Consider the following 16,018-nt stretch of genomic DNA (forward strand, 5'->3'; position numbering starts at 1 on the left):
TTGGCCACCAGAAGCTAGAAGAGACAAGGATGAATCCTCTCCTGGAGCCTTCAAAGGGTGTGCAGCCGTGCAGACCTCTTGATTTCTGGCTTCTGGCCTCCAGAGCTATGAGCATGCCAACACCAGAGTGGGGGTGTGGGGTGCTGTTATGGCCACACCAGGGAATACGAGCAGGGACTCCATGACCTCAGGTCCCCAGCCAAAGGAGTAGCCAGACGGTGCTGCTATCCTACACTAGCCCCACCCCCTGAGCCCCTGACACTAATCAAGAATTCCCATTGCCTCTCCTTCCAAATACTTCCTGCAGTAGTGTATGTGAACAGCCCTCAGCAAGTTTCTGAAGTGGCCTGGCTGGGGCAGAGACACCATAGGAGGCCCACGTGGACAGCAAGTGCAGTGGAAGCATTTGGGTAAGTGGAAATAAATGCAACCTGTTCTTGTACTACAAACTGGTCTTGTGAAAAAATCCTGTGAGGGGGACTCGGGGTGACTGGACATGTGGTCAGGGGTGAAGGATGGGTCCCCAGAAAGGCAGACAGTCACAGGTGCTTCACCAGGTGGGCCAGCCTTAGGTGCAGGACCCCTATTCCATGGTGACAAATGGCAGGAAGGAAACAAGCAGGGGACAGGTGGGTGTGCTCGTGGATTTAATGGCAGGTGGCTGAGGCAGCCATCCTGCCTGCTGCTTCTGCTTTGTCTGTGGTGAGGCGAGGAGGGTGGGCCATGGAGTGTAGAGCTGGGGTGGCAGGGAGAGCTAGTACGGCAGAGAGCCATTCAGGGGGCCTGAGGCATAGGGGGCTGCTGGGCAGCCTGGAGGTCCCTTCCAGCGGGTGACCAGGAATGTAAAGTGGCACTGAGGCTGGCATGCATGTGCACAGCCAGTGGAGTGTGAGTCAGCCACTGGCCCGCTGAAACCCACCAACTGCCCCTCTCTTGTCACCCCTAACTCCTGTCCTTGGCTAAGGAGCCTGGGACAGATGGAGGGGACAGTCTTCTTCCTTCCACTGGAGCTCAGTTGCGTGGTTGGGAAGAGTCACAGCATGAGGCTCAAGTGCTCAGTGGTTGTGGAATGTGCTTGGCCTGGGCAGCAGCAGAGCAGGGCAGCCAGGGCAGCCCAGGGCCAGGAATGTGAGGCTGAGGTCTATGGTCCCGAAGTCCTCCCAGTGGGGGGTTAGGAGATGGCAAAGGGTGGAGGACAGAGGCAAGGGGGTTGGTTGGGGTGAGGGCCTGGGGTACAGGGCTCAGAGCTTGTGGGGGTTCACCCACTTGTAGGTGCCCTCGTACTGGAAGCCCACTCTCTTCATCAGCTCATCCGCCTCCACAGGGCCTCGGCTAGGAGAGTGACAGGCAGAAGGGAAACATGAGGAAGCATGAGCTTGTGTGCCTCCCACCCCGTCCATCCCTTGGTGCCCAGCCCCTCACCTGCCATAAACATAGGGGATGGGCTGGGGCTTCTCTCGTTCAATCCTGTGCAGCAGTGGCGTGAAGATCCGCCAGGCCTCCCGGAGCTCGTCACTGAGGGGACACAGTGTGGCTTTGGGGGCGGGGATGGCAGGGAGAGGAGGAGGTGCTCCCTAGGGTCTGGAGCCCAGCCCGGCTCCCACTGCACACAGGGCGCCCCTCACCTGCGCACAAAATGCATCTGGCTGCCGCAGAAGACATCGAGGATGAGGCGCTCATACGCGTCAGGGAGCTTCACGTTCTGTGGGGGACAGGGATCAGCGACACTGCCGTCGTCACAGCGCAGCCCCCGCCACCCGGGCTGGCGCCCACCTTGTATCTGCTGCCGTAGGTGAGGTCCAGCTCGGACTCCTCGGGACTGAAGAACATGCCGGGCTTCTTGGTCATCATCTTGGTGTACACGGCCTCGTCGGGCTGCACGCGGACCACAAGCTCATTGCGCTTGCACTGCTGCTGGAAGATGTCCCCGGCCACGTCCCGGAACTGCAGCCGCACCTCGGCCTTGCGCTCGTTCAGGGCTTTGCCACAGCGCAGGACAAATGGCACTCCTGGGGGGGTCAGAGGGACTGTGTGTGGACGAGTGGGTGGGGCTCTGGGGAGAAGGCTCCACGAGGCCTTGCCAGCCCGGAGGCGTCACCTACCGTCCCACCTCTCGTTCTCCACATAGAGGACAACAGCTGCGAAGGTGGCAGTGGTGGAGCCATGGGGCACTGTGGGGTCATCCAGGTACCCTCTGGTGGCCTCACCCTCTCCGTTGGGGTTCCCCACATACTGGCCCAGAACCACGTTGTCTGCCTGCACCTCTGAGATACACTTCAACACCTTGACCTGGGAGGGAAGTGGGGGAGAGGGGGCCCCTTGCATATCACGGTGGAGCAGCTCACAGGTAGGACAGACCAAGAAGGGTGGGCTTTTTGGGTGAGTGCCAGGATGGGGTGCCTGGTTAGCTTTGCGTGTCCTGCCCAGGCACAGCCACAGCCGCTGACGAGCACCTGGGCCCATCCCCAGCTTTTGTGAGGCCTAGAGAGGTAATGGATCTTTTCCTGGTTACGGAGGAGTCACTGTCAGCGCTGGACACAGCATCCTGGCCTTCTGACTGTTGGCCCAGGGCACCTCATGCTCCGAGTGGGCCACCAGGCTGGTGGTGGGGACCTGGAGGGCGCACCTCCACCCACCTTCTCATCGCGGACATCGTCTGAGTGGGTGGAGGCAGGCTTCTCCATGGCCACCAGACACAGCATCTGCAGCAAGTGGTTCTGCATCACATCTCTGGTGGGGGAGTGGGTGGAACTTGGGTCAGGGACTTCCGGTTGGGAGGAAGGAGCAGGAAGGAGCTGGTGGCTCGACAACTCCAGTAGGGTTTTCTAGCCACAGGTTAAGAGACTTGGTCCCTGATCCCCACTATATTCCCCTTGAGGTCCCTTCAAGGCAAGGGAAGAGACAGCAACCCTCCCTTCCCAGCCACTACTGACTGCTCAGACGCTCCCACTGCCGATTTTGAACCTCAGGAGCCCTCCAGAGCAGGGAAGGGTGACTCCACAGGGTACTGGGATTGTGCTCCACGTCTCTGCCGACCTCCCAGAAGGGGAGCTGTGCTCTCACCGGATGATCCCAAATTCATCAAAGTAGCCCCCACGGCCCTCAGTGCCAAAGGGCTCCTTGAAGGTGACGATGACACAGGCGACATTGTCCCGGTTCCAGATGGGGCCAAAGATCCTGTTGGCAAACCTGCGGGTGGAGCAGGTCAGGGCAGAGGCTGGTGCCACATCTGAGGGGGCAGCAGCAGGACAGGCTGCATCCCCACCTTCCCCCCAGCCCTGTTGCTCTGGCCTGGCCCTGGCCACACCTCAGCACCATGAGGTTCTGGACCATCTCCTTGCCCAGGTAGTGGTCGATGCGGTAGATCTGGTCCTCACGGAACAGGGAGGAGATGTGGTTGGAGAGGTGGTCAGAGCTCTGCAGGTCCCTTCCAAAGGGCTTCTCCACAATGACACGGTTCCAGCCTCTGTGGGAGCCCAGAGCCACATTACTCCACATCCTCCCTGAGGAACAGGGTCCAGAATCTCACCCCCCCACACCCCCTTCTCAGGGAGTCGGGCAGAGCCTACCTTCCAGAACTTCCCTGCATTCTCAGGTGACCAGGAGAGCTCCGCTGGGCTGGCCCTCTCCCCACCTTGGTACAGAGCCCCTTCACACCAGAGGACTCCAGTTCTCTGTAACTCTCAGTGCTCAGAAGTTTTCCCATCTAACCCACCACCAAGGGGTACAAACACTGCTAGCATGCTCTGGGTGGCCCTGTTCCCCTTCTGCCCCACACTGGGTCCCCAGCAGGTCAGGAGTGGCCTGGGAGCCATTGGGAGGGTGGGGTGGGAAGGGATGTGCAGACAGGATGGACATCAAAGGCACAGCTATTTCCCTGAATTGTACGATGGGAAAAAGTTCCTTTCTTTGCTACTACCCCCCATTACCAGAGTAAACGTGGCATTCAGCATTCAAAGCTAGAACAAAGTAAAATGGAGGTGCCTTTAGCTTTGGTGGAAGAACGGAATGCCTGAGTTTGTGGAGCAACAGTGCCACATGGCGGCCATGGAGGGCACCTTGGAAACAATGGAAAACCAGAAAGCAAGCCAGTGGCTCTGAGAGTTCATGGAGCAACACTGCCATCTCGTGGTGCCGGTGAGGACTGCGGCCAGGGGTAGTTGGATTTCTAACGCGTGGACCATGACGGTCTCCTTGAAGATTTGGAATGTAAACCTAAGTGGTAGCGTTTTTAGTAAAGTTGTTAGAAAGCTACCATATATAGGCTATTCCCTTCCTTGGAGAGCTAATTCACGTACAGAACAAATGGGACATCCATTTTTTTCAGACGCCCTAGATTAGAGAGGGCCAGACCAGGGCAGGGCAAGCCTAGCAGGCAGGAAGGCAGGGTGAAAGCCAAGCCTTACGCCTGGCTCATGCAGGTGTCGTGGATGTTCTTCGTGACAGCCTCATAGACAGTGGGGGGCAAGGCCAGGTAGAAGAGGCGGTTGGCCTGTGGCCCCTGGTGCAGAGCATTCATGTGGCTGTTGAGGCGCTTATATGAGGCCGTGTCATCATACTGGCCAGCCACATAGGAGTTGCGGGCAAAGAACTGCTCCAGCTTGGGCTTCTCCTCTGGCGTGGCCTGGAAAAGATGGACACAGGGATGCTGGCCTTTCCCCAGTGCCCTCAGAAGTCAACCATCCTAGCCCCATTCTGGGTTCGCTCCCATCTCATCAGCTTTGCACACCCACAGGGGAGGCCATAGCAGCATGGACACTGTGGGAGATGGGGGCCCAGCAGTCCTAGGCTGGGCTCATGATGGGCACAGTCACCCCTGGACACCTCATGTCCTAAGACACAAATCAAACTTTAGGAAACCCTGACCTGGAAGAAACACTGGGAAAACATCTCTCCCCAAAGTCACTACACCAAGCTATAGTGTGTTGGGAAAACAGATATGTAGGATTTCCTTGGTGAAAAGGTCAGAGGTGTGCTAGGAAGAGTGCTCTCCTGCTGGCTGAGAAGTGAGGGGGTGGCTCCAGGAGGTTCTGATTATGGCCCTGCTTCTCTTCAGTGCAGGGAGAAGGGCTGGGCCGGGGGGAAGGAGGAGCAGAGCGGGAGCAGGTGGAGGGAAGGGCATCCTGGGACACAGTGGGCTAGGGGGCTGTTCCCTGCACAGATCCCAGAAGCCACTCACTTTGAAGAAGGGCTCGCTCTGCTTGCGGATGTCGGCCACTGTGAGGTGGGAGCGGGCATAGCCCACGATGAAGGTATCTTCAGGCAGAAGGCCATCCCGGAACAGCCACCTGAGGGCAGATCATGGTTGTAGCCAGGATGGGGAGGGGCGGCAGGTCGAGTGGCAGGGGAGCAAGTTGGGGGACAAGCTTACCAGATAGTGGGGTAGATCTTTTTCTTGGCCAGGTCACCCTGTGGCAGAGGGAGCAGGTGTTATTAGAAGAAAATGGGGACACGACCTAGATCATTGCCCTACTTGAAGACCTGGCCACTCACTTACCACTAGCCACGAGCATACCTGTCCTGCCCCCCATGTAGCCACAGGTACTTGAATTAAGAGCCTGCACTAGCCCTTGACCCCGGCCCTGAGCTGATGATACCTAGGTGCCTGCACATTGCAGGAGCTACCTTGAGGGGAATGGACACCATGCTGGCCAGGAGGCACTGTGCCCAGCCTGCTCACGCTGCAACCACACAGCCCACAGTCTCTGGTTGTAGTGCAAGTAAGCAGAACCAATTCCGAACTGAAAAGCCCACTTTTAAACAGCTCAGGGGTTAAAGAAGAAAACCTGAAAACTTCAGTCCACTAGAACCAAGTGGTGAGGGAAGTAGCCCAAACACAACTTGTGAGATGTCAGCAAAAAAATAAATGGCTCAAAACATGAACTAAGCATTCAAATTAAGAAGTTAGAAAAAAATCAGTAGAATTTTAAAGCCAACCAAATTATAAAGCAGAAAATGATGAAAACTAAAAATTAATGAAATGAAATGGGTATAGAGGGCAAGTACCTGAACATAATAAAGGCCATATATGACAAACCCACAGCCAACATCATACTGAACAGTAAGAAGCTGAAGCTTTTCCTTTATTATCGGGAACAAGACAAGGATGCTCACTCTCCCTACTGTTATTCAACATAGTACTGGAGGTCCTAGCCACGGCAATCAGCCAACACAAAGAAATAAAAGGCATCCAGATTGGCAAGGAAGAAGTCAACTGTCCCTGTTTGCAGATGACATGATATTGTACATAAAAAACCCTAAAGAATCCACTCCAAAACTACTAGGTCTAATATCTGAATTGAGCAAAGTTGCGGGATACAAAATTAATGCACAGAAATCTGTTGCTTTCCTATACACTAAAGATGAACTAGAAGAAACAGAAATCAAGAAAACAATTCCATTCACAATTGCATCAAAAATAATAAAATACCTAGGAATAAACCTAACCAAGGAAGCGAAAGACCTATACTCCGAAAACTATAAGATACTCATGAGAGAAATTAGATACCAATAAATGGAAAACATCCTGTGCTCATGGATAGGAAGAATTAATATCATCAAAACGGCTATCCTGCCTAAAGCAATCTACAGATTCAATGCAATCAATCCCTATCAAAAGACCAACAGCATTCTTGAATGAACTAGAGCAAATAGTTCTAAAATTCATATGGAATGACAAAAGACCCCAAATAGCCAAAGCAATCCTGAGAAGGAAGAATAAAGATGGGGGAATTATGCTCCCTGACCTCAAGCTCTACTACAAAGCCACAGTAATCAGACAATTTGGTACTGGCACAAGAACAGAGCCACAGACCAATGGAACAGACTAGAGAGCCCAGATATAAACCCAAGCATATATAGTCAATTAATATGATAAAGGAGCCATGGATATAGAATGGGGAAATGACAGCCTCTTCAACAACTGGTGTTGGCAAAACCGGACAGCTACATGCAAGAGAATGACACTGGATCACTGTCTAACCCCACACACAAAGTAACTCAAGACCTGAATGTAAGTCATGAAACCATAAAACTCTTAGAAAAAAACAGGCAAAAATCTCTTGGACATAAACATGAGCAACATCTTCATGAATATATCTCCCCGGGGAAGGGAAACAAAAGCAAAAATGAACCAGTGGGACTATATCAACCCAAAAAACTTCTGTACAACAAAGGACACCATTAGTAGAACAAAAAGGTATCCTACAGTATGGGAGAATATATTCATAAAGGACAGATCCGATAAGGGATTGACATCCAAATTATAAAAAGAGCTTGCACACCTCAACAAACAAAAAGCAAATAAGCCAATTAAAAAATGGGCAGAGGATCTGAACACCTCACCAAAGAAGAAATTCAGATGGCCAACAGACACATGAAAAGATGCTCCACGTCACTAATCATCAGGGAAATGCAAATTAAAACCACGATGAGACATCACCTCACACCAGTAAGGACGGTGGGCATCCAAAAGACTAAGAACTACAAATGCTGGTCAAGATGCGTAGAAAGGGGAGCCCTCCTACACTGCTGGTGGGAATGTAAACTAGTTCAACCATTATGGAAAGCAATATGGAGGTTCCTCAAAAAACTAAAAATAGAAATACCATTTGACCTAGGAATTCCACTTCTAGGAATTTACCCAAAGAATGCAGTAGCCCAGTTTGAAAAAGACAGATGCACCCCTATGTTTATCGCAGCACTATTTACAATAGCCAAGAAATGGAAGCAACCTAAGTGGTCCATCAGTAGATGAATGGATAAAGATGTGGTACATATACACAATGGAATATTATTCAGCCATAAGAAAACAAATCCTACCATTTGCAACCACATGGATGGAGCTAGAGGGTATTATGCTCAGTGAAATAAGCCAGGTGGAGAAAGACAAGTACCAAATGATTTCACTCATATGTGGAATATAAGAACAAAGCAAAAACTGAAGGAACAAAACAGCAGCAGACTCACAGAACCCAAGAATGGACTAACAGTTACCAAAGGGAAAGGGACTGGGGACGATGGGTGGGAAGGGAGGGATAAGGGCGGGGAAAAAGAAAGGGGGCCTTATGATTAGCATGTATAATGTGTGTGTGGGGCACAGGGAAGGCAGTATAACAGAGAAGACAGGTAGTAAGTCTATAGCATCTTACTATGCTGATGGACAGTGACTGTAATAGGGTGTGTGGTGGGGACTTGATAATAGGGGGGGAGGGGGGAGGAGGGGGAGTCTAGTAACTATAATGTTGCTCATGTAATTGTATATTAATGATACCAAAAAAAATTAATGAAATGGAAAACCGACTAAAAGGAAAAGATCACCCAAACCAAAAGCTGGTGTTTGAAAAAGACTGAAAAGAACAGTCAACCCTCTGGCAAGACTGCCTTCAAAATGGCACAAGTTAGGAGGGTGATGGGGCAAAATTACAGTCAGGAGACACAGAAGATTGCAAGAACGACCTTACTTCATGTCTGACAACGTAAATGAAATGGCCAAATGTCTAGAAAAATCCAACCTACCAAAAAGGAATGAGGGACATGATTAGGCAATGGTCATTAAGGAAATCAGACTGGGGCCACAACCTGCCCACCGAGAAAGCCCAGCCCTGAGCCTGGCACAGAAAGCTTCACCTTTGAGTCCTACCAACATGGTAGGGAGGGAGAACTCCATTCTGACGCAAACTCTGCCTGCAAACAAAAGAAGGGGAACACTTACCAGGCCACTTTATGGGGCCTGCAGAACCCTGGTACTGAAACCTATGAGAAAGGCACATGGGAACCCCAAAACCCCAAACCTGTCTCATTCATGTACACAGATGGAGACACAAAAATCCTGCAGGAAACAATCTTGCATGGTTAACAATGTAACGTGTCAGAACCAAGCTGGGGTCATCCTAGAAACAAGTTTGGTTCGATATTAAAAAACAAAAAGTCACTGAAATTCACCACAAAAACTGACTTAAGGAAAAAGCCTTAAGTAATCTTTGTCTACTCCTATCTACTGACTTTTAAAAATTTAGCAAACTTGTGAAACTCACCAGGTATAGATAAAGCCTTCCAGAGAACTCAACATTTATCATAAGAACTCTTAACTGATTAGGAATAAAAGGGAACTTCCTTAATTTGACAAAGAACACCTTTAAACCCCTCAAACATCACATGGAGTGGGAAATGTTGAAATAATCCCCTGTAAACAGTTAGGAGCAACTAGAGGCGGGAAAACATAAAACGGCGTTAAGGGTCTGAAAGGAAGAGACTAAACTAGCTTTATTTGTACACGATTGTCTATTAAAACAAACCAAGCTACAGGTAAATGATTATAATTAACGAGAGTTTAGTAAGGTTTCTAGGTAAGAAAAAAATCAATAGATGGGTATAGGGAAAGATTCCTTAGGACACAGACAGCAACACCAGAAAAAGAAATAAATTAAGTCTTTTTCAAAATTAAAAACTCCTGTTCATCATTAAGATACCATTAGAAGGATAATAGACAAGCCACATACTAGGAAAAAATATCCATCAAATGTTTCTGTATCCAGACTATATAAACCACACCTGTAACAAAAACAACCCAATAATTGGCTTGAGCAGGAAGAGAAATGAATGGCTAATAAATAAGTGAAAAAGTGTTCAAGATCATCAGTTGCCAGAAGAACATGATATGAACCATAATGAGATCCCAGAGAAAGCACCTCACACTCACTAGAATGGTATGACCTGAAGGACAGACAACACCGTGTTAGAGAAGAAATGGAGCGCATGCGGCCTTAATTCACAGAAGCCCCAAGCTGGAACAGCCCAGACGCCCAAACCAATCGCCAGGCGTACAGACAAGCTGTATGTTCTTACAGTGGGATAGTACTCAGTGACATCAAGGAATGAGCTGGTGAGCGACCCAACACAGGCAAAAAAACATTATGGTGAGCCACAAACCCAGACCAAGACTGAATACTGACTTCCCTTAAGTGATGCTCTAGAATAGTAAAAACTAAATCTATTGTGATAGAAATGCCATCAGTGTTGCCTGGATCAGGGGTTGGGTTGACTGGAAAGGCCATCTAAGAACTGTTTGGGGAGATAAAAACATCCTACATTGTGTTAAAGATATGTAACCAATTGTATAGTTGAGATGTGGACATTTCAATATGTAACAAAATTTGCCTAAGGGAAAACACAAAAGACTGAGAAAAACGTCAATAATCCAGCAGAGGGTGGTGAGTGGGGAAACCAGATGGCGGTCAGACCTTGCTGGTCTGTTGCCTTTGCATACGTGTGAAATTTTCCAAAATAAAAGCAAGGGTGTGAATACATGGCAACTTCAAGCAACGATACAGGGAATCTCACAAATCTGACAGAAGACTCACTAGAAAGAATCCCAAAGTCACCTCTCCCCAGGCTCCAGTTCGGTTGCTGCAGCCACCCCAACATGCTTTGGTTTTGTAGCCTGATCAAGGAATTCTCCACTCCAGGAGGAAGAGGAAGGGGCAATGGGCATGAGATCCTGAAGAACGGAGCAGAGAGCCCTTTCATCTGTGCAGGACATAATTACAGTGTGGGATGGGCCTGGGGCAAGCTCTACCACTTGCTGCCAATCAGCGGGGAGGGAATATGCCAGGCTGGGGTGGGTCTGGACTTGCCCCAGGCAGGAAAACCGACTTCCAGGGATAAGGACCTGAAGAGTCAATGCAAAATGACCTTTTAGAACCAACTGACCACCAGATGAGTTTACCTCTATGAACAATTGCAAAATAGAAGCTGAATGATCAGAAGCAAACAATTCCAACCTGGTTAAAACTCCCCCGGAGGCAGTTAGAAAGGCACTGGGTGGGAAATCCCTACTCTGGGGAGGTGAGTACGGCCATCTCTGAGACTGCAGGCTCTGTGGGAACTCAGGGAAGCCTGCAGCCTTGGAGGCTGGGTTCTTCCTGTTTTTTTGCTGTCTCCAGTCTCCCTGGGAGACCAGACCCTCACCCAGGGTTTTAGGTGGGGACCTGCATGCAGACAACTCTAAGCGACCGTTCCACCCCAGACCTCACTGAGTGTCAAGCCCCAACAGGCAACTGTGTACTGGCCATCTTCAGGCTTCAGTGAGACCCCTGAACACTCAGTGTGGCCGCTTTCCAAACCACAGTTCCCTGCGTTATCTCCCAAGTGCTCTGGAGTGGGTCCCTATCATAACTGCCACCTTCCATGTGAACCACTGTGACAGCCACATCAGACGGCTGCTCTCACTGATCCTTCAAGGTCTAGTTCTGACCCCCATCCTGAGCTGTGACCTTCCCCTCCATGCCCCTCGGCACTCAGGCCCCCATTGCAACACTTCTCATAGCAAATCGTCAGTGCCCACCTATGGCTTCTCCCATCAGTGGGGCTGAAGGGATACTCTGTTCATGTCACCTTAGCTCAGTGATGGCTCTGCACTCCCCAGAGGACCACCTTTCTGGGGACTAGTTGCCAGGAGAAAAGTCAGAACCATGGCTGTAAATACCTCCCAGATTTCCTTGTGGCAGGTTTCCTTGTGTTTGCTCATGATCAAATTCCAGCAGGCTGAGAGGAATCGGGCAATGGTGTGGTGGCAAGGGACTGGTCTCCCGTCTGCTGAGTCACAGTGATCCACACCCCAAGCTGTTTACTCTTGCTATTCCTCTTGGGATTAACGAGTGCTAGAGCCTGCTTGCCTTGTTCAGCTCAGCTACTGAAACTGGCGGTGTGCAGGGTTCCAAGTCACCCAAGGGAGAGGCCAGGTAGGACCCAGGACAGTGGGGGCAGGGGCCCTCATGACTGCCCCCATCCATAGGGAAGTGGACAAGCTGCTCTCCTGGGGCTGTGGGTGGCCTGCCCTCCCTGCTGCGGGCCTGGGCCAGACTCCTGTACGAGAGCATAGGTAGGAAGACATCAACAGAGTCTAAGCATGCCAGGAGGGCGGGCAGGGGCAGCTGCAGGCGCTCTTGGTAAGACAGGGTTGAAGACCTCTCATCTTTCCCAGGCCTCTCATTTGGGCTGAGGGTCACAGGGGAAGGAGATGCCTAGGGACATGTGGTTGACTTAGTAGGAGGAGCAGGACCTGACTAAGATCTCCGGCCACCAGTATCTGGTCCACTGGGGCAAGGGGACTGGCCTACCACTTGCCTGTTGTTGCCCAAGTTTGACCTCAGTCCCCAGTTTTATAAGCCCAAACCACTGCTGTTGTCTGTACATGAGCGTTTTGGTGCATAGGGCGAGAGCTCTAGAGGTTGGCTGCCAGCTGGAGGTCCAGCAGGGCTTGGCCATCCCAGTCCCTCTAGGGTCACCCAAGTCAAGATTGTGCTGGGCCTCATGGGCTCCACCCTGGGTGCTGGCTGGGGTCCAGCCGGCACACAGCCACTGGGAGAGAGAACCTAGGGGCTACTGAGGTAGGCTCAGCTGCTAAAGTAACACAAGGGCCTCCCTCTCTCCCCTTGGGGCTTGTGAATCACCAGGCCTTTGGGGGAGTGCCACCATCATCATGACACAGCAAGAATCTTATCAGCCCAGAGATGTCCCAAGGAGAAGGAGGGGCTGAGGTTGCCAGGTCATCCCTACACAGGGCCAACATCGGGGTGGGGCCTGAGTACCCATCCAGCCCAAGGCCCTTGTGGTTTGGGGAGGGGTGGGGGTGAGACTGAGGTCCCCGCAGGGAGACAATCCTCCCCAAGCAGAGCCACTCTCTGTTACCCCCACCCCACTCTCCATCCCCTGCCGTGAGGTCCTATCAGATGGGGGAGGACTTGATCTGCTGGGCCCAGCCTCCTCCCCCAAGCTGGCCTTGAGGAGAAACTGGTTTCTCTCATTCCAGAGCTTTCCGGACTGGGATAGTTAAGTACCTCCACTCCCTTCCTGGCTGGGGGGAAGGCACCAAATAGCAACGGAACAGAGAGCGGCTCAGAGCCTGTTGGGTAACTCTGTGAGCCAGCATCAGGACGCCCCCGGGAAGGAAGCTGGGCATGTGGGCAAGGATTGGGTAAGCAGGTGAGGGAGGAGAAAGGGGCAGAGGATGGCCACGTGGGCCCAGCTAGCCACCGAGGGCTCTGTGTCTGCTCTTCCCTTTGTGCGGCTCTGCAGGCCCTCCTCATGGGACCTATATGCTGGGGTGGGGGCTGGGGACACACGGGCCTGTTTGTGTCACCTGTGCCACTCTGGACTCTTTTTGGGCTACTAATCCATCTCAGGTTCTGGCCCCTCCACACACAGGTCCCATGAGGAGGGTGAGGCCGTGCTCAGGGCATGGCAGATGACGCACTCAGTCACTATTTGTTGGGCGAATGAACAGAGGATTTGCTGGTTTCCCAGAGCAGCAGTTTCTGGGAGGGCAAAATCTCAGTGACACCCTGCCTGTGTCCTGCAGAGGGAGGCGGCTTGGGAGCCAGGTGGCTGGAGCCATTCTACGCATTGCCTGAGCACAGGGGCCGCCGCACCGCCTAGGAGAGGGGAGGCCCCCTTGTCCTGCCCCACTCCACCCTCCTGGAGTGGCCCGTCCCTGCTCTGCTGTGGAAGCCTCCTGTTATGGCTCCCAGAGTAGAGGAGAGCAAAGGGGAACCTGAAGGTTGCAAAGAAACAATTGCCCAACCCTAAGCTGACGACAGGCAGAGACAGTGAGGAGACACAGAGACACAGAATCAGCTTAGCAGAGCCTGAGGACCCTTGGCACTTGTTCCCAAAACCCTGTTCTACATGGAAGTACTAAGGTTCACAGAAGAGAAGAACTATGCCCCAGGTCACCCGCAAGCTTGGATGTTCTCAATGAGACGTGTCATGGAGTCTGGAGTCGTAACCATTTGTGGTGACCTGGGATGCTCTGTTGGAGTGCCCTGGGGCAGGCTGATATGGGGATGGGGGAAGGAGGAGACATAAACTGGGGTTACTCTCCCTTCAGACCTATTTGTTGCATGAAGGCCTAATGGTCAGAGTCCCAGCTGTTAGGGCTTTTGGCCAGCACAGGTATGGCTCTTCTAAGGGGACCACGCTAGGGCCAGGGCGGGGACCAAGGCTGCTCCCCATGTGCTCCTCCTGGGTACCCGCAAATCTTGGGGTTACGGGGAGTCAGAGGACAGTACTTGGTATGGGCCTCCCTCCCCTCCCACTGGCAGAGCCCTTCTCCCCTGCACCACCTCCGGCTCTCCTTTTCCAAGTTCTGATTAGAATCACAAAGCTGGCAGGACACAGGCTCTGCAAAGCGTGGCAGCTTGCCATGATATGTGAACAAAGAACCAAGTTTGTCCAGAGCTGAGGGAACCTTGATTGTGGAAGGCACACAGAGACAATGCCTATTGTGTCAAGAACTAACCAGTTTCAGCAGAACTCACGCTCAAGATTATATAAGCTACGAGCAAAGATGTTCATGTGACAGTTAGCAGCTTCTCGGTCATGTCCAGAGTTAAAAGTAAAAAGAGGAACCCACTTTTACTTTGAGATGAAACCCTGGCAGCTCATCTCACCAGTGCCTTCCTGCACATCCTGCCACCTGGCAGACCTCATTCTACGCCACACACAGGCAGGGTGCTTTAGTCTGGGGGTCATGGCTCCACTAGGACCCACCTGCCCTCTGCTGTCTCCAGCTTTATCAATGTGCTATACCTGCGTCTCTGCTTCTACTCTGGCTTTCCCCACCAGAGCAATATGGCAGTTTCATTGGCTATACAATGGGTCAGGGTGGAGGTGGAAGGGTCCTTAAGCAATGTCACATCCTAGTATGGTTTTTAAGATGTGGGCTCTGGGGGATACTCACCGATGCACCCATAATGATAAAAATATGTGTATCGGACTGATGGAAGGCATCGCCCTGGCACAGCTCTTCCCGCAGGATCCCACACACCTGGGTCCGGCTCAGGGCAACCTGCTCTGCCATGATGCTCTCTGCTGGAAGAAAGGCTTGTTGACAAGGAACGAGAACAGAAGAGCATTGAGAAGTCGGCCCCTTTCTTGAGGGTTCCTTTGGGCTCTCACCCGGCTGATACCTGATTACTGAAACCACTCTCTGTGAATGGCAGCGACGGCGGCGGGGGCAGAGTAGGGGACGAGCGCGGGGAGGTGTGTGGCAGGGTGTGTGATGGAGGCTTAGAAACTATTGCTTCTGGGCTCCGGCCATACTCTGTAGGTTGCCTTTCACACATGTACTTTACAAAGTTACCCAAGGCATTACTGAATTCCAGCTAGAGCCTCAATTCTGGGGGACCAACTAAGACCCTACTGCAACATTGCACGACCTGCCTAGGACCATCTCACCTTGGACTCAGGCGAAAAGTCCATAATGAGCTGGAGCATGTTAGACCATGCAGTTGATGGAATGTAACTCCAGCTCACCTCTTGCCATGCAGGAAGGTCGCGGCAAATTCCCGCCCCTCTCAGGGTCTCGTTCTCCCCAGGAATTCAATGGGGGGGGGAATGCAGGGGACAGTGGGATCGACTAAGATCCTCTCGAGATTTTATCCCGCTCCTGAGCACAGCAAATCAAAGAGCCTCGCAGCGTAGCATGCTCTCTGCCGGCGCGGCACCCGCCCACTACTTTACCTGCGCCTTGCCGCCGCTGCCACCGCCCGCCGCGGTTACAACTCCGTAGTTCCCGGCTGTTTCCGGTAGCTGCTCCCCGCCGGCCCATTTAAGCGACAGGGGCGGGCGATTGGTCTGAGCTGACCAGCCTCAGGCGAGGCGCGCGGGCGGGACCTCCGTGGGGCCCACCCCGCGGGAGCTGGGCGGGGCGATGGCGGGAGCAGGTGCGCACGCATCCCAGGTTTGCCTCTGGCTCCTCCTCCCACCTCCACTCTCCGCCCAGAGCAAGGACCTCCCCTTATCCCGCCCCGCCCCTTGGGCACCTGCGCCGGCTACCCGGACGCGAGCCGCTTGTGCCAGCTGTCGATGCACCGCGTTCCCAGTGCCTCCCGGGTCTGCGTGCAGCTCCGCGCCGTTCGCCCGCGTCCCCATCACCGGCCCGGTTCTGCCCCTACAGCCCAGGTTTCTTGCCCGCCCCGGACAGCCCGGCGCCCTCGCGGAGGGCCCTACTTCCGCC

The 16,018-nt window shown here is 52.6% G+C and overlaps 1 protein-coding gene across 3 annotated transcripts; it reads right to left on the reverse strand.

The window, feature by feature from the left end:
* Positions 1-630: 630 nt before the first annotated feature.
* Positions 631-16,002, reverse strand: G6PD (glucose-6-phosphate dehydrogenase). Of its 3 annotated transcripts, none has more exons than XM_017666407.3 (13): positions 15,825-16,002; positions 14,741-14,868; positions 5,372-5,409; positions 5,180-5,288; positions 4,407-4,624; positions 3,308-3,466; positions 3,064-3,189; positions 2,637-2,730; positions 2,103-2,289; positions 1,774-2,009; positions 1,626-1,702; positions 1,423-1,515; positions 631-1,332 (listed from the first exon to the last, which is right to left on the reverse strand). In XM_017666407.3, exons 1-13 carry the CDS (start codon positions 15,931-15,933, stop codon positions 1,242-1,244), a joined length of 1,665 nt encoding a protein of 554 aa, XP_017521896.2. In that variant the 5' UTR covers positions 15,934-16,002; the 3' UTR covers positions 631-1,241. The 3 variants fall into 3 exon arrangements, with proteins under 3 accessions (XP_017521896.2, XP_017521894.1, XP_017521895.1); XM_017666405.3 differs by lacking the exon at positions 15,825-16,002 and adding an exon at positions 15,523-15,769 and having other exon boundaries at positions 14,741-14,871; XM_017666406.3 differs by lacking the exon at positions 15,825-16,002 and adding an exon at positions 15,523-15,768.
* Between the last annotated feature and the right edge of the window lie 16 nt (positions 16,003-16,018).

This window comes from Manis javanica, chromosome X (assembly GCF_040802235.1).
Source record: "Manis javanica isolate MJ-LG chromosome X, MJ_LKY, whole genome shotgun sequence".
Classification (NCBI taxonomy): domain Eukaryota; kingdom Metazoa; phylum Chordata; class Mammalia; order Pholidota; family Manidae; genus Manis; species Manis javanica.

Excerpts from the sequence above, each read along its gene's own strand:
- G6PD (XM_017666407.3), bottom strand. The coding sequence starts at position 15,933 with ATGGGGACGCGGGCGAACGGCGCGGAGCTGCACGCAGACCCGGGAGGC. Across the intron at positions 2,731-3,063 it reads GATGAATTTGGGATCATCCG|AGATGTGATGCAGAACCACT; the intron begins GTGAGAGCACAG and ends CTCCCCCACCAG. Across the intron at positions 1,703-1,773 it reads CCTACGGCAGCAGATACAAG|AACGTGAAGCTCCCTGACGC; the intron begins GTGGGCGCCAGC and ends TGTCCCCCACAG.